At 45.5% G+C, this 23,182-nt stretch overlaps 1 protein-coding gene and 1 long non-coding RNA gene across 5 annotated transcripts in view; one reads left to right on the top strand and one right to left on the bottom strand.

Annotated features, from left to right (window-relative positions):
• VPS8 (VPS8 subunit of CORVET complex) overlaps nt 1-23,182 on the bottom strand; it is a 154,730-nt gene that overhangs the window by 59,400 nt on the left and 72,148 nt on the right. For all 4 annotated transcript variants that reach the window (XR_012906179.2, XM_075937361.2, XM_075937359.2 and 1 more), the window contains 7 exons: nt 22,846-22,944; nt 20,584-20,673; nt 19,619-19,665; nt 8,681-8,822; nt 7,070-7,159; nt 4,369-4,411; nt 1,978-2,081 (listed from right to left, as the gene is read on the bottom strand). Coding sequence is in view for 3 of the 4 variants with exons in the window: in XM_075937361.2 (XP_075793476.1) it covers nt 1,978-2,081; nt 4,369-4,411; nt 7,070-7,159; nt 8,681-8,822; nt 19,619-19,665; nt 20,584-20,673; nt 22,846-22,944 (615 nt within the window). In the remaining variant the exon portion in view is untranslated. The remainder of the gene's footprint in view (nt 1-1,977; nt 2,082-4,368; nt 4,412-7,069; nt 7,160-8,680; nt 8,823-19,618; nt 19,666-20,583; nt 20,674-22,845; nt 22,945-23,182) is intronic.
• On the top strand, nt 2,077-8,351 carry LOC149523880 (uncharacterized). The gene is made up of 3 exons (XR_016350376.1): nt 2,077-4,709; nt 6,419-6,671; nt 7,980-8,351. It is a non-coding gene; the product is annotated as an uncharacterized LOC149523880 (long non-coding RNA).

Here is a 23,182-nt window from a genome sequence, read left to right as displayed (position 1 = left end):
ACTATCACTTGCTCCAAATGTGAGGCAGAGAGCAGCACGAACACTACATCTGCAGTTACTGCATCACAGATGTGCTCCAATGCATGACAGTGCACAATAATACACCACTCCTATCTTTTCTTGGGGTGTTTATTACCGAATACACCTTTTGGCATTTCATAATTAATTCTCATTGTTGTTATTCATTAGACACAATATGCCTGGAAGCTTTAGTAATTTTGTGCAACGCCCAAATAGCCATTTGAAAAAACAAATGGAAGTTGGCAGGAAGATTACTGCATATGGTAGTCACTACTAAAGGCAGCATTTGTCAACAGTTCCTAATCTCTCTAGCCTTACGAGATACACAGACAGAATGAATAGTAGCAGTGGGCAAACCCTGACTTAAATGGACTCCACTTAGACAGAATGGCCAGTTCACCCGTTTCTTAGTAACTCAGTGGACACCAAGCATGTGTCAGAGCAACAGCCTTCATATAGGAACCTCACTGCATGTTTCACAAAGACAAGGTGAAGCTAAGAACCTCTTTCCATGCTTCCCAAGAGGTGGGGCTTCCCTTGTTCTGCCCAAAACCACAACATCCAACTGATAAATTGTGCCAAAAAGCGCTATGTCAAACACACAAAATTCACAAGATTTGACTTCATGCCCTTTCACACAAAACACCAGGGATTCAGATTCCAAGCCCTATATTACTAGGTGGATTAGATGTATTGTGGAACCATACAAACCATCAGAGGCTCCTATCCCAGAATCTGTTATCCCTTTGTGGGGTATGGGGGATACATGTGAGAGGATGAGGAGAGCAAGTAGCACTTTCGTCAGAAGGCCGATCTGTACTCTCTCCTCAGGGCATTTAGAGGAGAACGGAGACACTGTTTGGATTTGGCTGTGGTGTCAGCCACAATCTTTTGCAGCTTTTCTCTAAAGAAGAAGATGCCAATAAACTTAGCCAAGCACAGGACCGGCTCAGAGCGAATATTCACTTTCACAGTCAGAGTCACAGATGGCACCTGGTCACTGAGCTGAAAGCTATGGCTTTATTGCTGGAGTCACTTCTTTAAACAACCCAAGTCAGCTTTGCCTCTGTTCCTAACGGCTTTGAGATCTTTCCAATGCGGGGGGAGATGCGCGTGCAAAGCAGGTGGCTTCTAAGGACAGTTGGAAGGTGGCAAAGGGAGCTCCAAAGCTTTTTTAGGGAAGTGGCTTCCATCCTATCTGTGGGTTCCTTAGGGCAGAACTCTGCCTCCTCTCTCCCATCCTCCTCATCCCCAGGAATAGCCATATCCCTGGAAAGGGATATTACAGCACTGGTTTTGGAGTAATAGTGCCTTTGGGGTCTTAAATATTATAGAACCTGCGCTCACTCTAATAGATTTGCCCTTTTTTAGGCTTGTTCCATTCACCTTAATCACTTCCTCCGAGGAGCAGCAATTCACTGAGGCGTGATCTCTGGCTGCAGACACAAACAGCTCATTTTCCTGAGTGGAGGAGGAGTCAGAGGCTTGTAGCCTCTCTATTTTTTAGTACTTTTTAAAGCCTTTTTGAATTTTTAAACTTGATATCCTGCTGCTGTTTTGGTGAGCCCCTTGTGCCTAGCCCTGCTCAGAGCCTAGAGTTGGTTGAACATCTCTCATATATGCTCTCCACTGGTCCCCATTCAAGGGTAAGTGGTGAACTCACTGTCAGAGCTCTCCTGGGTGGCTTGGGAGGAAAGTGGCCTCAGGGAATATAGATCCCACAAAGCATGACCAAACCCTGACTTGTAGGCGTGCACCGGGCCTGGACAAGTCAGGCACATGCAATAGTAGGCGCATGGATTTGAAGCAGATCCACATAATGTAAGTTTATCAAATCACAGGTGTGCAGACCATCTGAACAAAATGCCAATGTAATGGTTATTTGAAAACAGAACTCTTCCTTCCACATTCGTGCAGAACTCCAAGATCTAGTAATAGTGCACTTAATCCCCTTACCTCACGCTGCTGCTGGTTTAAACTATGTGAATTCCTCTGGCAAAGTGCAATTGTTTTCACTAAGGTCTCTTCAATATCCTTTAATAAGTGGGGTTCTGTTGATTCTAGGTTAATGAAAAAGAAAGAGTGATTACACCATGTTTCAGATAGTTCAGCATCCCATTACCGCTAAATCATTCCAAACAACACAACCATGCTGGAATAATCTCTTTCTTGTATATACAGAATTAGGGAGACACTAGTTCTGACCTTTTTCTGGATTCAGTTTTATGGCAGAATAAACCATGGTTTGCAAAATGCTCCGAGTTTTCTCTTAGATTTGACAACAATTTAAAAAAGAAATCACATTTGTATTGATGCTATTGAGTTATGGAGCTCAAAAAGAGAGTGTAGTTGGCACCATACTGTTTCCCGCCAATATCGTGAAGTTGCTTCCTTTTTGGGTTATTTTGTCTAGTTTTCGGTAATACAGGCAGTCCCCGGGTTCCATGGATCTGACTTACAAACGGGGTGAGGCAACCCCACACTAGCTGCTTCCCCCCAGCAGACCAGGGAGACACGAAGCTAACGCCCCCCCAGCAGACCAGGGAGACGCGAAGCTAACGCCTCCCCAGCAGACCAGGGAGACCCGAAGCGGCTTCTCTCAGCAGACACCTCAGCTTGAGAATAAAGGACTGAGGGAAGTGAGGTGTGGGAGAATAAAACTGAGCTCTGGAGAAATGTTTGGCTAGAGTTTCCCCTACAATATGTACCTGTTCCGACTTGCATACAAATTCAACTTAAGAAGAAACCTATAGTCCCTATCTTGTACGTAACCCGGGGACTGCCTGTAGTAAAAATGGATACAAAGTGCTGCAAAGCTGTAATATTTGCTGCCATATCAACAAGCAAATTTCTTCATTTCATTACTGCATGTTTCCTGACCAAGAGTGTGCCCCACAGTGAGGTAACACAGAGTAGCAGGTTTCAGAAAATATGAATTGCTGTATCAGACCATTGACTTATCCAGTCTAGTTGTATCCTACTTCCAAGAGGGCCAATTTCAATTACTTCGGAGAAAAAGAAAATGTAAAAACCCTCACCCTTGACAATCGTCACACAGCTTGTTCAAAAGGGAAGTTTCTTTCTACACCCTGACAAGTTAAAGGTTAGCTTATTCCTGAAATGGGAGAGAGCTTATGTCACATATCGTGGTTGTCCTATCTAATCTAACTACAGATGTTGTCATCCATAAACATGTCCAATGTCTTTTTCCTTCTCTAGTAAGTTCTTGGCCTCAGCTATTTCCTGTGGCAATGAGCGGTGTAGACTAATTCTGCTTTTCGTAGAGACTAAATGTACAAGGAAACACGTGTTTAAAATGCCAAATGTATTAGCTAGCTTCTTCACCATGCACACTGCTGAGTAAATGACAATGCATCAAACCACTAAGTTGTGACATGAGTATAGTTTCTCATTAAACTTTTCCTTTGGTTCCCCCATCAGTCTCATTCTCTAGAGAATGCACTCTTCTGCCCGCAAACAACTTTATAAGGGACTTTCTAGTAGTCCATAACTCCAGGATATATAATGTAGCTTTTTTCTCATCATGTCTTCAACAGAGACGACTCTCAATCTGTACGAGGGAAGGATCTCAATGTGGAAGATTTCTCTGTCCCAGGGATTCTGAGATGGCATAGGGCAGGACCTGTATAGTCCAGACTTGTGTTGTCTGGCAACATTTGTGGCCCTGGAGGAGGAATACAGAAGAGAGGATGATCGGGGAAAGAGGCAGGGTAGCTGTACAGCCCATTGCTGGAGGCAGTTGCCGGGAGCGTAGCACAGTGGCTGCGGGCAAGGTGCGCTCCTGGGCCTTGGTCACAGGGCTCCACAGTCACTCTGCCTCTTTCCCCGAGCACCTCCCCCAAAGCCATGCTTGGCCAGTGCCAGCCCCTCAGTTGCTCCCAGAGTGGAGCCCTGCAACCAGCAGCAGCAGAGGGTAAGCATGGACCTCTCCTGTTGCAGCAAATTCCCTGGTTTGGGACTAGTCAGGTTCTGAGGGTGCCAGACCATAGAGGCACAACCTGTACCAGCTGTTCCTTGTTTCCAAGGACAAAAATCACTAGCTGTTGATTTGAATTTCACAACTGGAAACTAAGAGAAATTGCTGGCTGGTCACTACTGTGCCAATCACGATCACTGAACCGTCACAATCCACTGCATGCAAAGGTTCAGTTTCAGGCCCTTGTGACTTAAAAATCTGAGACTTGTTGGATTATGAAAATTCATTTGAATCGCTAGGATAGCGAAGTAAGCATTTTAACTTCTATAGTGCTTCCATTTCAGAGAGCATGTGTCTCACGGAAAAACTGAGGGTAAAATAATTTTTAATTAAGAGCAAAAACTACTTACCTTCAGCTTCACGCGTAAGTTTCAGCAACTTGCTTCGTAGTTGCTAAAACAAATCAAAATATCTCTTAGACCATTAAAGTCACAGAATTTCAATCTCTCGGCTTTTCAAAAAGGCAAGTGTCATGATTATGAGGGTTAGCCAGCAGCCTGGGGATTAAGGGGTTAACTACACCTAGCCAGGTGGAGAGACCAATAAGAATGTAGGTGGGACTTTTCAAACTGGGACAAAGGAATTTGGGTTTTTTTCCCTTTCTCCTTTTGTCTCTCTCTAAGAGTTCTCTGCAGCTACAGAGAGGGACAAGCATGTCTCTCTCTCTCCAAGACACCATTCTTCATTTTCTGTAAGTAGGGTAAAGTTTAGGTAGTTTCGTTAGGTTTTATTGTGTTATGGATTGGGTATGGGATCTGAGATCTGGCACTGCCTAAAAGATGTTTTGGCTTTTCTTTGTAACTAAGTTCTAGGCCCATGGAGTTTCTCCATGAGTATATTTTGTTACCTTCCTCTCTAGTCATTATACTTGCAACCAGAATATTGTTGTAATAATAAAAGTTCTTTCTTTTCTTTTATTAACCTGGCAGTGGTTAATGGTGTGCCCTGATTTTTGTTTTAGGGGGAAGATTTCCCAAATGATCTTTCCCCTGGTTTCTTTAGCAACATTTGGGTGGTGGCAGCGGAAGTTTTATTCCCAAGATCTAGGGTTTTTAAGATCTTGGGGGAAGTTTTATACCAAAGCCTGGTAGATAAGGCTTTGGGGTACACTTGCTGGCCCCCACTTCTGCATTTATCATGCCAGAGTGGGGAAGGAGCCATGACAGCAAGTTCACACAAAAAACACTTTGATGTCTGAGCACAACTGCTGTCCATATATCCTTCCTCATATATTTGGGAAAATTTGCAAATTAAACTTTGACTGAGAGATAGCAAATCAAGCATCAGGCTGTTATAAAGACAACATGCAAAATACAAAAAGCAAATGTAAACAGACAGCCTGGAGCAGTGCTCTGATAAAAGTTAGCTACTGTTGTAATATCTGGACCTACTAATTTACTGTAATTGTGAGTTCAACTGTCAGAAGTGAGTGACAGTTTATAAAATGTCTCAATCAATAATACTAAATGTTGATAGTTAAAGGGGGACAAGTGAGAAAAAACCAGAAACCCTCCCCCCCCCACATTAGTCTGAACAAAAAGACCTTCTGCTATAATTCAAGAACTGTTTTCAGATCATGCCTGGTAAACAAGAGAAGTGTGGAGCCTGAAATCAATGAACTCAAATTAGATCAGACTTAGGCCTAACTTGTGAACAAAATAATGAGGGGATGGGCTATTCCAGCCACCAATTCCTTTGGGGAGCCTAAAGAGAGACCAATGAATGATGAGAGCAGGGGAAGCAGTGAGCTTCACTATCAGAGCTGCCACACCCACTGTCTCCTGGGTCACGGACCTTCCTCATCCTACCTCTGAAATATGTCCGTATCAGGCTGGGCCACAGAGGGACCCAGATGATATTATCATCTCCACCCATCCCTGCTAAATCCCAAGAACTGCCGGAGAATGAGAGACTGTCTTCTCTCCCGCCCTCAAAATATCTTTTTCCTTCCTGTAGTGAGGCAGCTGCTCTCTTGTCAGACGGGGTTAAAAGAGGCTGGAAGAGCCTGCACAAAGCCTTGGCCAATCAGGGAAGAGCTTACAAGAGCCAATGAGAAGGTGGCTCGTTGGATCAGGCCTGTGATAAGGAGCTGCTCAGCAGAGCAGTGGGCAGTTGGGGCCGGACCAGGGAAGGTGCAGGACTGGTTCTCATGGAGGCACCTTAGAGAAAGCAGAGCTGGGCAGGCTCAGGGGAGCTACAGAGAGGGAGGCTTCAGCCTGACACTTGCCAGGCTGCAGGCCTTGATGCAAAGGCCAGGAGGGTGCAAGGGACTCAGGGAAGTGGCCTAGGCAAAAGAAGGTAGTTAAGAGGGGAGTGAAAAGGGCAGGGCAAGGCTGACACCAGAGGGTCACTGAGCCAGGGCCCAGAGTAATGGGTGGGCCTGCATTCCCTCTTCCCTAGCCACACTGAGCAGTGGCCTTTATGGACTATGGCTTGCCCGAGGGGCTAGACTGAGGCTGCAGTTGGCCACACTGACAGGCGTGAGGCTGCGGACTGCTGATACTGGAGGGCAGTACCCCGAAGACAACACGGTAATCCCAGAAGTGACGCACGTGTCTGGAGTCAGAGCGTGGAGTATCGATGAGCGAGACACCAGCCAGAAGGGGCGCCTCGTTGAGGATTCCCAGTGTGACCAGCAAGAGGCACCATGGTGGTAAGTTACGACCTTTACACTTCCCTGTCCTATTTATTCCTATTTTAACATTTCTCCTCTTTTTCCTTCTGTCTAGTAAGAGACTGGCTTGGCCAGCCAATGCTGTACATTAAAAAGGATTCTTAAAAATGTGTTTGCCATGATATTAAGCAGGCTGGGGACCCTTAATATCAAACACTGAACCTTGTTTACAATGGTTAAATACTGGACAATTTCAGGGCCACATTACCACATCTGACGCTTTGGGCCCTTTCTGTCATCTCAATGCTGCCCTCATTCATCTCAGCAAAACAACACTGAAAACTAATGAGATTTTAGTGTCAACACAACCTATTTTGCTGCTGAGTGATATGGCAGAAGTGTCCAGCTTTTGAATACAGGACCTCAGTTTACTCTACCTCAAGCATTACTTGGAAGGCACCTTGAACATCTCCTTTCTTCTCCAGCAGGTAGGAGGAAGCTTCATGTAGCAAATATTTCTGGGTTATCTGGGAAGAAGAGAGTCTATTTTAAAGAGTCCCATTGTTAGAGAGAATGGAGTGATTGCATTGGTCAGAGTGGTCCTCATCTCCTCATGCTCACGATCCTGGATATTACCCACCTAAGGCACACCTACATTTTCACGTAGGGTGGGGCACCTTCATTCCAAACTAGACACTATAGCTATTAAAAAGGAATTCTAAGCTTAAAAAACAAAAATCAAAATCAAGGAAAGATTGAGCCATAATAATCGATACAGAAGGAGAATGAGCATCTCTACCAAAGGAAAATGCTGAGAATGCTGCCTACAGAAGTACCTGTCTTTTATGGTTTCGAGAACCTTCCAACACATCTGCCAGCCATAGCAGCAGAGAGTTCTATTGCTGGGGAAGGAAAAACACCCCACACGGCCATGAGAATATGAACATTTGTAAGTTTATATATGAAACAGACTGCATTGGCTTTAAAGACATTCCCTAAAACAATCGCTTTACACAGGATCTAACCAAATGACAGAGGTAAAGATTCCATTCCAAAGACTTAAATTCTCTCCTCAGTATGCTGAGAACTGAATTTGGTATCAGTACTGTAGGGTAAACTGAGGCAGCCCTAAACGTGTTAGTAGGCCTCTAAACAGCATCACTCCATTCTAGGATTAAGGCCTGGGAACACCACAGTCAGGATAAGAACTGCAGACAGTAAGAGACCTTGGGCACCATAGCAAACACGTTCTAAAACACGCTGACAGGGTCTCAGTTGGTAACGTAACACATTTTGCTTAAGATAACATTCATAAAATTTGCTTAAACTGTCTTGCTTCACTCCTAGATAATAAGCCTGAGAACCAACCGCTGCACCAACTCAAGGCCATACCCGCCTGCTATAGCAACATCATCATCTATGCAGACTAAAATGTTATTACTGTGTTGCTGACATGTTTTGGCATTTGAACAATAACCACCTGTATATTAATTAATGAGCTGTTACTTTGCAATGGGCGGAGATATTATGTAATCTTTAGTAGTTCTATTGGCTTATGTGCTCATTTAGTCTTGCTGCTAGACCTATCAAATCATTTTTCCTCCATCCACCTGCTGACTATATAACCTATTGTATTGTGTTAATTAACCAGTGTTCACCAGGGTAACCCCTGCGTGTCACTCCATCAGCTGGTGTATAATAAATCCTCCGCTTGTTTTCACCAGCATCCAGAGTGTCCTGGATTATTTCCAACAAGTACGTTAAGTTTTAAATGCAGCAGCAGCTAAACTACTCTCACACCACACAAGCAACATGATGAAAATGGTCAAAGCATGTTAGGATCAGATTTTACAATGTTGGTGCGAGCCAGGTGAGTGCGATACTTGAGAACTGGGCCAATCTGATTATGACTTAGACTGGAGCCTAGTGTAACTCTCCTGATGTGCAACTTCTCCATAACAACAACTTGTATGACATTTAACTAAGTTTGAACACCTTTACTAAAATCTGGCTAATGTGGATGAGGGGTCACTGTGCACCTGGCTTACCTGAATGGTCTCTTCCAGTCTGTAGAAGTCCAGAATCTGTAGTGTTTCTAAAACCTCATCAGGACTGTAGTGACATAACAATTCAATGAACTGCTCAGTGACACAAGGAGAGATCTGTAGCATTTCCTGATTGATACCTTCCCTGGAACACATAGACAAGTATTTAATTGCTATTGTATCTTATTTAAGCTGCAGACATGCTAGATGAAAGTAAAAGGTTGCAGACCGTCAAAATATAGGTTCCAAATCCTGAATTAATCCTGAACTGCTGCTCTTTGCTCTATATTATGTGAAGGTTGGTTTCCACAGAGGACCGAAGGCCCTGAGTTGTGAGAGGCCCATGTGTGTGCTCTCCCATTCCGTGAGAGATGCATGTGTAGTGATAATCAATGACGAGGGACCCCGATACACAGGTTGAGAAGAGGAGTCCACCAGATGGACAAGTCTGACCTTTGAGGGCATAGTTCGTAGTCTGTAAAACCTTTCACATTCAGTTTGTACACAGTGGCTAGCTAACCTCAAAAACATCTCATACAGGTGAATAGACCCCAGAAAATCTGTGGTATCCCTATCTGTAGATGTGGATGGGGATATCCTTAGCTCAATTTTGCAGATACAGAGGTGGATGAAGATTCAAATTTTATATCCGCCAGGGCTCTGCAGATGAGCATTTGAGACAATGAAAGTGGAAGCAGCCATGTGGCCTAGCAGTTGCAGACAATCTTGAGCTGTGGCCTGCCCCCCATTGTAGCTCTGAAGGGATGCATTGTGTGGAACCTGTCCTGAAGAAGTGAGACAAGACGTGTGATAGGATTGAGGGGCTACAATGAAGTCAGTCTGCTGGATGGGTCGTAATGTAGATTGCTTCCTGTGGAAATAACAACTGGTCTTGGACACTGCTCGAATGGCTTCTGAGCGAGTGGGAGACTTCAGGAAACGGTCGTCTAGGAAAGGAAACAGGATACTATTTCCTAGTAAAGACCGGCTAAATTCAAACCAGAGGGCACCCTCCCCCACACTGAGGGCCAATATTTCTGCTCCTGCAAGGAGTAAGGGAAGCTGATAAGAGTCCTTCATTGAATGGAGCACCTGGCTGGTTGTAGCAGTGAAGAGTTTGTCCCTGTTGAAGGGAAGGTCCTCATTGGTGCTCTCTCCCCTCAATGGGAAGGCGAAAGCAGCAAACCACAAGGCACAGTGCGTCACAATGACTACGGAAGTGGAGCTGGCAGCCATGGCCACAGCATCGGGGGGGGGGGGGTCTGAAGAGTTATATGGGAGGTTAGCTGTCCCTCAGAGACCATGGTTTTAAATTGTTTATCTTCAGAAACATCATCAATAAATTCAATTACTTTAGCACAGTTTGTGGCCATATTTCACTAAAAGTGCTGCACTCTAAGGGTATGTCTACACTGCTACCCTAGTTCGAACTAGGGTGGCTAATGTAGGCATTCGAACTGGCAAATGAAGCCCGGGATTTAAATATCCCGGGCTTTATTTGCATGTTCCCGGGAGCCGCCATTTTTAAATGCCCTGTAGGTCGAACTACTTGCCCACGGCTACACGCGGCACAGACTAGGTAGTTTGAATTAAAGCTCCTAATTCGAACTACTGTTACTCCTCCTGCAATGAGTAGGAGGAATAACGGTAGTTCAAATTAGGAGCTTTAAACATCTTGTGAACATGCATAGAGCATGCCAGTTCTGTGCAATTCAGTCCTGGAGCTTCCACATCATGAAACGAAGAGACTCAAAGATCAGATGATGCAGATGGCCCTTTCCTGAGAGATCAAGTCCGGAAACATAGGCAGGCCCATTGGCGTGTCCAAGAGATCTAGGATGATGCAAACTGGATCAGGATTGTCCTGTTCTTTCTGCAGGACTCTGTATTGACAGGGATGGGAGGGAACAAGATGATATTGTTCATCCAAGGGAGCAGAAAGACATTCGTGAGTGAGCCTGGTCTGTGACCAAGGAACAGAACAGGAAGACACGTCCTGTTGTACTTTGTTGCTAACAGGGTCTACCTAGGGAGCGCCTCACCTCTGGAAAACGGTGCTCGTGGTATCTGGATGAATGGACCATTCATGATGGTTGGAAAAGGACTTGCTGAGATCTCAACTTGCTCTGTGACCCTGGAAGGTAGACAGCTTTGAAGTGGATGGAATGGGCTATGCAGAATTCCTACAGGAGCACCTGGTGTGCCCTATAGTCATCCTGGGAAGATGCCATATGTGTTCAAACCACCGCCTGTTTGAAGGGGTCCTGTTTCTCACCCTCTGCACCATCTGGGTCTTGCAGTTGAGTACCAGGCTTGGTAATGAGGCTTGGGAGGTAGTAGGGAAACTCTCGACCCTGATGCAGCAAAGTAGGATCTCCTGGACTGTGGAGCCTGGACTGGCTAAAAACACAGAAGTACCAGAAAGCCCACTAGGTTGGCATCTGCTCCTCTAGGAGGCATATGGCTCACCCATTTAGAATAGTGCCAAAAGATGTCAGGAGCTGTGACATCGTGGCAGGCTTGCCTTATAATGGTACGTGGGGTCTCGGTGCCACAATGGTACTCGCTTCCTGTGTTGCTGCTGTCACGCTCCCCAATGGTAGTAGATGGCAGAATGAGGACTGACAGCAACTCCCTCTCTGCCTCTAATGTGGACAACAGCATCAGGGTGCCGAATTCCCGGGCACTCTCTTGTGCTGGACTCAATGTTGCCCTTCTAGGGCCAGAGTCACTGGTACTATGATGAATATTAGCATAGCCAAGGTCAAAGGAAAGAGCAAGAAGGCTGACTATGAATGAGGATAGAAGATGCAATTTTGAGGGACTTAAACCTAACTCAGTTACTGACTGTTGCTGAAGACAGACTTGCAAACGAGAGTTTAAGATGGAAGTGCAATGTAGGTGCCACCATGGCTACTGCGATGCCATGGGAATCTGCAGCTGCTCTCATCAAGAGATCTTGCTTTGGATTGCTCTCCATGCCATTTCAAGAAGACAGTACTTGTGTTTGTCACCCATGAGGAGTTAAGCGTTGCCTGCGCCTACTCGCATGTTGTTACTTACTCCTAGAAGAAGAGTGAAAAACAGCAAGAGGGGGAGATGTCCAAGAGTTGGGTCAGCCAGTGAGCCCAAGTTGTCTGAGGGTACATCTACCCTACAATGGCTACAGCAGCACAATTGTACTACTTTGGTTATGCCCACTCTAGCTCTGCAGTGTACACTTACGACAGCACTGAAAGGGTTGAGGAAAGGGGTTTTTCCTACATTGTTTTAAATTCACCACAAACAATAGCTGGGGTGACAGAAGAACCTTCGGTCAACCTAACTACATTGCACATTGTGTGACATTTTATATTAAGCTAATGTAAGTTTTAGGTATCGACCAGTCCTCGCTAAACCTCCTAGAGAGAAGGAATGAAAAGTTTCATACGTTATGGTTTTTTTCTGCTACCAGTGTCTCCCACAATTCTGGACAGTATGGACCAGTTTCCTGCAGTTTCCAGAGGTGGTTCAAACCTGCAGCACAGCCTGTGCTACCCAAGCCCCTTATCTAACAGCAGGCAGGAGGATTCATTTCAAAGCTGTGAAAAACTTATAAAATGACTAATAATAATTTCAGTGCTAGCTATAAACTCTGTACAGCAGACCAGTGCCTAAGCGGTAACTATTCACATAAAAGGTTGACCTTTGGCCGTGAAGCCATCCAGGCTGGGTAGAATTGTGGAAGATGCTGAGCAAAAAAGGAAATGATCAGATACAAAAGTCTCCACTCTGCAGCCTAGCATCTCCCACAATTTGGATACAACTAGGAAGCAGCAACCAGGAGTAAGGAGGGACAGAAAAGTGAGTACAAGAAATAAGACAGACAGCCCTTTCTGATTTGCTCAGACAGCAAGATTGTATCTGGATCACCTCCTGCAGCACCTTCCTGCCAAAGGAGACAGAGGCCACCTTGCGTTGTCTGATAGAGCTTAAAAACCAACAATGTTCCAGTAGCACCTTAGAGATGAACAAAAATATATAAACAGTATCATGAGCTTTTGTGGGCGCAAACCACTTCTTCAGATGACATATGGAGCAAGAGGCACAGAGGTTGAATTATAAAGCAGAAAAAGAGGGGAGAGGGTGAGGAGAAAGGAAAAGAAATGGTCAAATAAAGTGTTTGTGCTAAAGGAGGCTAATAGAGCAGGCTGTAAGTGCTTGAGTGTGTGACAAGTATTAGCTGATGGTGTATTCCTCAGATGCATCGTCTGATTCTTCTAATAAGGGAAAGCTTCATGAGACATTAGTGTATCTAAGTCAAGGTTCTAAAACGTTAGGAGTATTTTATATGCAATTATTTGTTTTCAATACATTTAGCTGCTACTACTTCAGTCTCAGTGTTTTAACAAACATGTACAGGCAGTCCCCGAGTTACGCGGATCCGACTTATGTCGGATCCGCAGTTATGAACGGGGCCCTCCCTCTCCCTGGTCTCCAGCAGACCAGGGAGAGGAAGCAAAGCGGCGGAACACGCGGGCAGCGGACAGCCCAGACACGTCTCGGCTGTCAGCTGACCACGTGCTCCGCGGCTTTGCTCTGCTTTGCTCCCCATCCCTGCAGACCAGGGGGACGGGAAGCAAAGCAGAGCAAAGCCGCGGAGCACGCAGCCAGCGGACAGCCCAGACGCGACTGGTCTGTCCGCTGCCCGCGTGTTCCGCCGCTTTGCTCCCCGTCCCCCTGGTCTGCAGACCAGGGGGACGGGGAGCAAAGCAGAGCAAAGCCACGGAGCCCGCAGGCAGCAGGACAGCCACGGCGCGTCTGGGCTGTCCCGCTGCCCCCGTGCTCCGCGGCTTTGCTCCGGACGCCTGTGGTACAGCAGCTGGGGCGCTGCCGGTTGGTCCCGTAGCGCCACTCTGGGCGCTACTGGGCCAACCCGGCATCACCCTAGCTGCTCTGCCCCAGGCGTCCTGATTCAGCCACTGCTGGTCAGTTTCAGCAGCGGCTGAATCAGGACGCCTGGGGCAGAGCAGCTTGGGTGCTGCTGGGTTGGTCCAGTAGCGTCGAGGAGCGGCGTCGCTACTGGACCAACCCAGCAGCACCCCAGCTGCTCTGCCTCAGGCGTCCCCAAGTCAGCCGCTGCTGAAACTGACCAGTGGCTGACTACAGGAAGCCCCTGCCCTGGGCTTCCTGGAATCAGCTGCTGATCAGTTTCAGCAGCAGCTGACTTGGGGATGCCTGGAGTTCTTAAGTTGAATCTGTACGTAAGTCAGAACTGGCATCCAGATTCAGCCGCTGTTGAAACTGATCAGTTTCAGCAGCAGCTGAATCTGGACGCCAGTTCCGACTTACATACAGATTCAACTTAAGAACAAACCTACAGTCCCTATCTTGTACGTAACCCGGGGACTGCCTGTAGTTAATTTCACAATAAGCATATCTGAGTGCTGGGTGTTAAGCCGAGTGGAGATCTGAAGTGGAACTGATAAGACTGGGTGCAGCTTTCATTGGAAGCAGAAGACACATTAATACTGTGAGCATCTAGCGCAGGGATGGCCAACCCATCAAACAAAGAGCTGAAAACAGCAGCGGAAAAAATGCAAAGAGCCACACCAGAATTTTTTTTTGAGCAATTTGGGGGGGGAGGGGAGAGGAGGAGAAAGGATGCTTCCCCTTTAAAAGACAAGGCCTTTTGGCCACATCAGGCTCCCATCGGCCACCACCATCTTGGTGACTCCATTTTGAATTGCTGCACCGGATGGCTCCCCTGCCCTGGTGAGCTCAGGGAGCGGAGGACCGTATCTAGGGGCGCAGGGGTAGCTTTGCGAGCTGCAGTTTGGGGGGGGGGGAGCCACATGCAGGTCACGAGTTGGCCACCCTGATCTAGTGGATCAGGGCTGGACACTCCGGCACTCAGAGGACTCAGGGATTGCAGTCTGCCTACTGCCAAGCTGTAGCGAGACAATGGGTGCTGTGTAGGCCTAATGGCAAGAGCATATGTTGTCCATATCCAGTGAAGCTGGGGAGCTGACCCACAGTAGGCACTGATGAGTGCTCTTCTCAATAAGGGCAGGTGGTAGCAAGGTGCCTCATAGGCCTGGGTACTCCTGGGAAGTGACCCTGTACCAGTTCTGCCTTTAAGGTTCAAGTATGGGATACAGAAACTAAGGAAACAGGAATAAACTCCTTTTCTGAAGTACAGCTGGCATCTATTATGAGACTACCGACCCTGACTCCTTTCCTTAAGGAGACATGAAAAGGAATACGGACAGACCACTGGGTTTTGGGAATGTCTAGAGTTGAGTAACAGCTTTCTATGAGAAGTGTTACCATCCATCCAAGGTGATCAATTGCATGCCAGAAAAAATGGATTTAAAAGTCGTGAAACTATAGTAAGCGAGTTCAGCCTCGATTCCAGGGAGAAGAGGAGCATGTGCAGAGGAAGAGGACAGATAGCACGGCAATACATAGGAAAAGCATGTATCCAAGAAGGGATGAGCACAGAGGGATTCATCACAATGGAGAATCCATGGCAAGAAGAGCATTCTGGGGAAGACAGATCACCCCATTTCCCTTCAAAGGGAAGGGGCATCACCACAGCTCTCTGGCCTAGAGTCGCGCCGCACACAGAGTAATCAGCCTGACATGGCTTGGTAAGAATGTTAAACCAGTACAGGTTGAACCTCTGAAATCCAGGACTCTCTGATCTGGCAACATCTGTGATCCTGGATCAGATAGCCTCGGTGCCCAGGCGTGCAAACTGGCTGGGATCCCAGTCTCCAGGGAGCCCTGGCCAGGCGGGACAGCAGCGGGGCAGCTGGCCAGCCCCGTCCCCAAGGATCACCAGCAAAGTGGGGCAGTTGGCAAGCTCCATCCTGGGGGATCCCTGGTGGAGTGCAGCAGAAGCGGAGCAGCCAGCAAGCCCCGTCTCCAGGAATTACCGGTCAGGAGGAGAAGAAGTGGGCCACAGTGGCTGGAAAGCTCTGTCCCCAGGGAGTCCCAGCGAGCCAGAGCCCAAGTCCAAGCCCTGCGGGCTGGAATCCAGTGGCAGAAGGGCCGGAGCAGAGCCACCTGCAGGGAGGAGCAGCATCATGAGAGGCTGTTGGCAGGGGACCCTCCCCTGATTTGGCAAATTTCCTCATTCAGGATGGGTCAGGCCCCCGAGGGAGGTCTAAACTGTATTAAGAGTATAAACAGAGCCAGCCCTCAACCTCTGCATTAGAGATGGAGGGTGGACAGACCACGTCTCAAGGTGCCTTCCAGCCCTTGTTTCTATGAATTTATAATACTGTCCTAAATGTAGATATAAAGTTTGTTCATGCGTTTTTAGAACTGGCACTGCAGACACATCATCCAAACACAGCACAAATGAATGGATTTCACTGTATTTGTTTGCAATGGAAATACTGTCTCCCCTGGGAAGTGATCAGGAAATGGAAATGAAAATGTAATAAAAGCGTTGATAAGAGAACTGTAGCAATATACTTTTTACTCTATTTTCCATCACTGCTTATCAGTCATGGACACAAGGCCACTGGGTTTTAAATTTCCCATGGCAATTTCTATTAACCCCCACGGCCCTACTTTAACATAAAACTCTAGCTAAATTAAATGGGCCAAGTTAATCTCTAATGTATTTCCCTTAAATTCTGTGTAGTTACACCAGGAGAAGGCATCTAGTCTTGTGTGTTGTCATGGAAACATTTGTATTTGAAATGTTAAACTAATTTGTTCCTCTAGGAATCTCTGTTTTAATAAAACCTCTGCCTGAGAGAAGATATAAGCGTTCAGACTGATTGGAAAAGGACAGATGTTTTTGAAGGGGCATGAATCATGGTTTTTCCTTCTGACACGCTACGAAGATTGAATGTTTAAAGAAATTAAGTCGCAGATATCCTTTGACTGTTTAGCAGCCATGAAATTAAGTTATAACCTTGCAGATTAGGTTTTCTGAAGTAAATAAATCCATTTACAAACTACTGTGAAAAAAGTTTCACTATTTTATAACATGCATAGAAGTTATATTGAAATATTTCCCCTTTACATGCAAACACATCCACAACACTGGCAACACAACTTAGTAGGAGCTAGAGTGTTCTAATTAAACTACTCCAATCATCTAAGATCTTTCCAAACAGAATTTCCTACAAACAGGAGAGGTCATGGCAATATTATCAGTAAGATAACTGAATACTTGGACTTCCACCTTCTTTGTTCTGTGGTGTCTATTGCAAAGGTAAATTCACTGGGCTCATTTAAATTAGGTTATGTTCATTTTTCTGCTTATTGATCATTCAGCCATGCACAATCAATCCAATATATCGATTTATTTAGTTCTGTTATTTTGGACCCCTCTGAGAGAATTAAATGGACTTTATTAATAATTTGCAGCCATGCTATATTAATACGAACGGTGCAGGAATTCAGGTAGCGCAAAGAGGCAAGCTTTGAAGCCTCACTGTGGCTTACTGAACATCAGTCCTGTCCAGGAACTAGAGGGTGTGTGAATAATCAGATTCCAAAGCTGATATTGTGCTGTTAAAAGTGACTTTCTGTGGATGATTTAAACACAATGTGATGTATGCGCTTATGATCAGACTCGAAGTGGCCACTCCCTAACTATTTCAGGACTAAGCTAGAGGAGTTTATTACCTAGAACAGAGGTGGGCAATAATTTTTGACCAGGGGCCACTTCCAGGTCACCTCAAAAGGGGCGGGGCCTCAGGTGGAAGGGGCAGGGCCAGGACACTTCCATGCTTCCCCACCCTCAGACACTGATTGGCCTGGGAGTGGGGGAGCATGCAAAGTCTTTGCCCCCACCCCAGAGAGAACCACCAGCTGTTCTGAACAGCTGGCAGTTCCCTGTAGGTATCCATGCCCCTGGCGGTGAGAGGAGACTTCGCATGCTCCCCCCTGCTCCCCAAGTTAATCAGGGCCTGGGGAGGGGGAGCACATGAAGTTTCTTGCTCCCTGCCCCCGCCATGCAAGGGAGTGCCACCCTTAGAGTCAACCACCAGCTGAGCAGTCAACCACCACCTGATTGGTCTGGGGGCAAGGGGAGCACTCGAAGTCTCCTCACACCCTGCTAGGAGTATGCAGTGCTTCTTAAGCTTAAGAAGTGCGGGAAGAGATTTCACAGGCTTCCCCCTCCCACCAGGCCCTGATTGGTCGGGAGACGGGGGGGGGGGGGGGGGGAAAAGCAGCAGGGCCTCCACAGGCCAGATCAACTCACTTGGCAGGACAAATCCAGCCCAGGGAGGCCCTTTTACCCACCCCGACCTAGAGATTTATGGAGCCTGTTTCTATTGACAAGAAATAATACTGAAGTCCAGAGCAATGCCTCCTTGCAGTGGGGCTCACTTATCACAATAATATTGAAGTATAAACACAGCTACTCGAAATCCAGCTCACACAAACACTTGCTTATCAATATGCATGTTCAACAACTATAGCACACAGGTGCTCACACTGAAATGTCTGAACAGAGAATTAGCACTATTTAATTGTGTGTTCAATTCTGAGCCCCTTAGTAAAGTAACTGACAAATTTGGGGGTTACTAGAACAATAGCAAAAGCTTAGACTGCTTGTAATCAGACAAGAAAAACAGGCAAAGCAAGTCTTCTAAAATGCAACTGTGTCTATATGCTCATTTCACCACTCTTCTTAGGAAACTGCTTCAGAGACTGCACAATACAGTGCAGTGCAGGGAGAGAATCACAGAATGGACATCTCAACTAGCCTAGTTACACCAGCAGGAGGTTTGTGTATAGAAATCCCAATATAAAAACCTAGGCAGTGACCAGAGATACATTTGATAGATAAAGGTATCTATCTTGACTGGCCCAGTCACTCAGTCTCCTGTGGTTTGCAGAGACCTGAGCTCCATCCTACAGAATGGGAAGTGACTGTCTAGGAAGGAGTACGGCAGAAAGGGATCTCGGGGTTATAGTGGACCACAAGCTTAATATGAGTCAGCAGTGTGATGCTGTTGCAAAAAAAGCAAACATGATTCTGGGATGCATTAACAGGTGTGTTGTGAGCAAGACGTGAGAAGTCATTCTTTCGCTCTGCTCTGAGCTGGTTAGGCCTCAATTAGAGTATTGTGTTCAGTTCTGGGCACCACACTTCAAGAAAGATGTGGAGAAATTGGAGAGGGTCCAGAGAAGAGCAACAAGAGTGATTAAAGGTCTAGAGAACATGACCTATGAGGGAAGGCTGAAGGAATTGGGTTTGTTTAGTTTAGAAAAGAGAAGATTGGGGGGGGGGGGGGGGGGACGACATGATAGCAGTTTTCAGATATCTAAAAGGGTGTCATAAGGAGGAGGGAGAAAACTTGTTCATCTTGGCCTCTGGGGATAGAACAAGAAGCAATGGGCTTAAACTGCAGCAAGGGAGATTTAGGCTGGACATTAGGAAAAAGTTCCTAACTGTCAGGGTAGTCAAACACTGGAATAAATTGCCCAGGGAGGTTGTAGAATCTCCATCTGTGGAGATATTTAAGAGTAGTTAGATAAATGTCTATCAGGGATGGTCTAGACAGTATTTGGTCCTGCCATGAGGGCAGGGGACTGGACTCGATGACCTCTCAAGGTCCCTTCCAGTCCTAGTATTCTATGATTCTATCTCAAGGAGAATAACCTTTGTCCTCAGAAGAGACAGCCTTTTATAGCAGCTGCTACAGCTGAGTCCAACCAATCAATTTCTTGCCTCTCCTTGGATCTGTACTAGCTCCTTTTCTACCTTCATGATGCCTTCATCTTTGCAAATGAGAGAGTTGAATAATCATAGAATCTTAAAGACTTGGGAAGGAAAAGCTTTGTTAGCTCATCTGGTTCACTCCCATGTCAAAGCAGGATTGTACCTTACAAAGTCTTATGGTCACATGCACAATTATAAATGTTTACACAACAGTGTATTTTAATTAAAGAGTTAGATACATACTATCCAATTTATTTACATACCTTGGGTCAAGAAGACTTCTCAAAAACTGGAAAAGCAAGAACTGATCCTGAATAATGGGGAACACAAAAAAAAAATATTTTAACAATCTGGTAGAGAGTGGTCTGAAGTTGCACTCACTGAAAGAAATACTATTCACTCTTATGGGACTGATGCTTATGAAGTCTGGTCAGAGCCTCTGCCTTGAGCAAATCTCCTCGGCTAGATTCACTTGATGGTATAACTCTTTCTGCCCTCGTGGCTGTTTGTTGGATTCTAAAAGGATGACGTGATCTATACCAACAAGTGCTAGCCATTCACTGGAGAAATAAAGATGGCATTGGCTGGCAGGAGCCTGCTGTGGCCAAAAAGCCTCTAAATCGTTTTCTTAAAGGGGCAGAATTTTTTTTTTTTTTTTTTTTTTTGGCTCAACAACTTTGCCCCAGCTCTTTGCACTGGGTCCAGTGATATCTTGGCTCTTTGCCCAGAATGGGTTGGCCACCCCTGGCCTACATAAAACTGGCTAGAAGGACAGGCATGTTTGAATGGAACCTGACAGGCATTTTATTTGAGGCAGCTAGGAAAGCAGCTCTTCTAAACCTTGGTTAGGGACTCTGTGTCCTCCCAAAGGATACACTGCTGCCAAGCACAGAAGGGTGTAGCAGCTTCTTACCAGTGGAAATAACAAGTCTGACTCCTTGCTGTATATTTGTGTAGAGGAATGTACCCAGGCTTCCATTTGGAAGGTTCAGGCTACATACCAGCCTCAGGCGCGGTTAGACAAACTCTGTCAGCAACAAGTTATTTCATAAATGCCCACTTCAGAGGTTTCTACACTTGCAGCTGGTTCTGCCCACTGTCAGAGACCGGACTAAATGGATCTTTGCTCTGAAAATTCCTACAAATATGGCCAAAGCCAATGCTGAGAAATAAGTGATTCAAAACATAAAAACACAGTTCAATCCCAAGTGCATTTGTAAGTTTTTACCTGAAGGTTTTTAATGATTCCTTCAATCTGGTCATTGAAGTGAGTGGCTATCAGGTCTGCTGCTTTACTCGGGCTCAGTAACAGCAGCTCCTGGAGAGAGAGGGAGAAAAACTTACAACTTACAACTACAGGATCATGCTTTAATGCTGATCCCACTCATATGGTAAAATACCTACAAATCTAGATGGCAGCATCTGAAGAGTAGTAACAATGAATACCACTGGGTGAAGAATGCTTTTGAAGCAACAGTTAACTTCAGGTCAATAAAGGCCTCGGGTGGACTGAAATCAGTGACTAAAAGGCTCTACATCATATCTGACATCAGTAAGGACCCTAAAATTGGATCATTTTTCATGAGAGCAATGTCACTATAAGAAAAACAAACAGGATGGCAGATGAAGGGAAAAAGAATTTCCTTCGTGAATTTATCCAATTCATTTTGTTCTCATCAGAAGTACTTTTTCCACAGTACCATACTGTCCTCAAAGGTGACAGACTAATTTTCCACTCATGCATTTATGTTGGTAAGAGTAAGTTATTAACATATAAGCAGGGCACTAAGAGGCCTGAAAGCACTGAAAGAATGTGATACAGAGCTATTCAGGGAGTAGCACAATAGATACATTATAACCACCACCACCACCGCAATATAGAAGGTATTTTTGATAAATCCAACTTTACAGCTACTCAGAACTTTGGGCAAAAATATTCTTTTTGGAGAAGGAATGGAGAATTTGACTAAGTGATTTATTTTGCCAAGCTTCATATAAAATGAATGATAATTTACAGTTAGCTGAAGTCAAATAATTAGAAGCTTTCAGTTTAATTTGAAACAGAAAAATGATAGTTCTCAAATGAAATTCGACACAACTAATCCTCATGGAAGATAATTGCTTAGCTTACTTTGGAAAGAGATTTTTCACTCTGCAGGATAACAACTGTGAAAAATATTGTAGTAAGAACGAAAGCTTTTCAGCTCTATAATTGCACTGTCACTGAAATATAATTTGAATTAAGAAAATTAACTTAAACAAGTTATTTACCAGCAACCTGGCCTCAAAATGAATAAAAAAATGCTCAAGACAAAAATTCTCAGCTATTTCTGTAAAACTGGTGGTGGATATTATTTTATTTTAAATTGTATTTTTTGAAAAAGGGGAAGGAAAGTTGTTTAGTTGTTAGAGCAGGGCCTGGGAATCAAGATTTGCGTTGTATAGATATGACTTTGCCACCGATAAGCTGTGTGATTTTAAACTTACCACCCTCTTTTTGCCTCTGTAAAATAAGGATTTTCCATCGACTAGTCAATGAGCAGGGGAGCCACAGAGGGATTAGCAGAGGTGCAGCATCTGGGACTGGATCTGAGCTGGGAAATCAGCTGATTCCCGGGTTGCACCCGGTTCCCGCTACCCTCTTGCCCCTCTGCGGATATGGTGCTGGGGGGGAACCGGCTTCTAAGCTAGCTCCCTCAAGCACTGGTTCCTGCTCCCCCACTTACGGTCTCTGATGGAGGCAGCAAGGGGGGAGTGAAGCGACTAGTCATAAGAACATAAGAACGTCCGTACTGGGTCAAATGAAAGGTCCATCTAGCCCAGTAGCCTGTCTGCCAACAGTGGCCAGCACCAGGTGCCCCAGAGAGGGTGGACTGAAGACAATGATCAAGCGATTTGTCTCCTGCCCTCCTTCTCCGGCCTCTGACAAACAGAGGCCAGGGACACCACTTCTATCCCTGGGCTAATAGCCTTTTATGGACCTAACCTCCATGAAATTATCTAGCTTCTCTTTAAACTCTGTTATAGTCCTAGCCTTCACAGCCTCCTCTGGCAAGGAGTTCCACAGGTTGACTATATGCTGTGTGAAGAAGAACTTTCTTTTATTAGTTTTAAACCTGCTACCCATTAATTTCATTTGGTGTCCTCTAGTTCTTCTATTATGGGAGCTAATAAATAACTTTTCTTTATCCGCCCTCTCCAACTCTGATAAGCTTTTGCTTATTGGATAGTTAACTAGTCGCTTACATCCCTAGTGCGCACACTCACACACACCCACACATCCATACCCACACCCACTACAAGTCAAAAAACAAGGCAGCTATCAACTCTCCTCCTGGAGTGCTTCAGGAAACTCCTCTTCTACAAACCGTAGCAAAACCAACTATGCCATCCTCAAAGACAACACCCTCCTGCCTAAAAAGCAGCACAAAGCGGAGAAAGAGAAATTGATTTAACTTCAGAAAAACAAGCAATTCAGTCCACACAGTACCTCAGCGTGCTTCATAGCCTTCTGCCACACCGACTGCTTCTCTTCAGCACTGTACCCAGGCATGGAGAGGATATTATGGATGTAGTTGAACACTTCTTCCTGAAAAGCATAAAGTCAGAAGGTATTGCATATTCTATTCCAGCAATCAGAAAAATTCAGCTGGGACGTGCATCAGTGACAGCTTGCAAACTCACTTATTTGGGCAGTTAATTTTAGACTAACCACTCCCGTGTATTGGTAAACTGGAAAACTGGTTACTTATAGATTTCTTTGGTGGCTAGAGATGAAGATCAGCTGCTGGTGAGATTTTAACTTAATTGCCCCAATCACAGAATTA

Source organism: Pelodiscus sinensis, chromosome 10, assembly GCF_052426305.1.
Source record: "Pelodiscus sinensis isolate ZL-2025 chromosome 10, ASM5242630v1, whole genome shotgun sequence".
NCBI lineage: Eukaryota > Metazoa > Chordata > Testudines > Trionychidae > Pelodiscus > Pelodiscus sinensis.
Note: the sequence above shows the minus strand (reverse complement) of the source record. Positions and strands in the feature narration are given on the sequence as shown.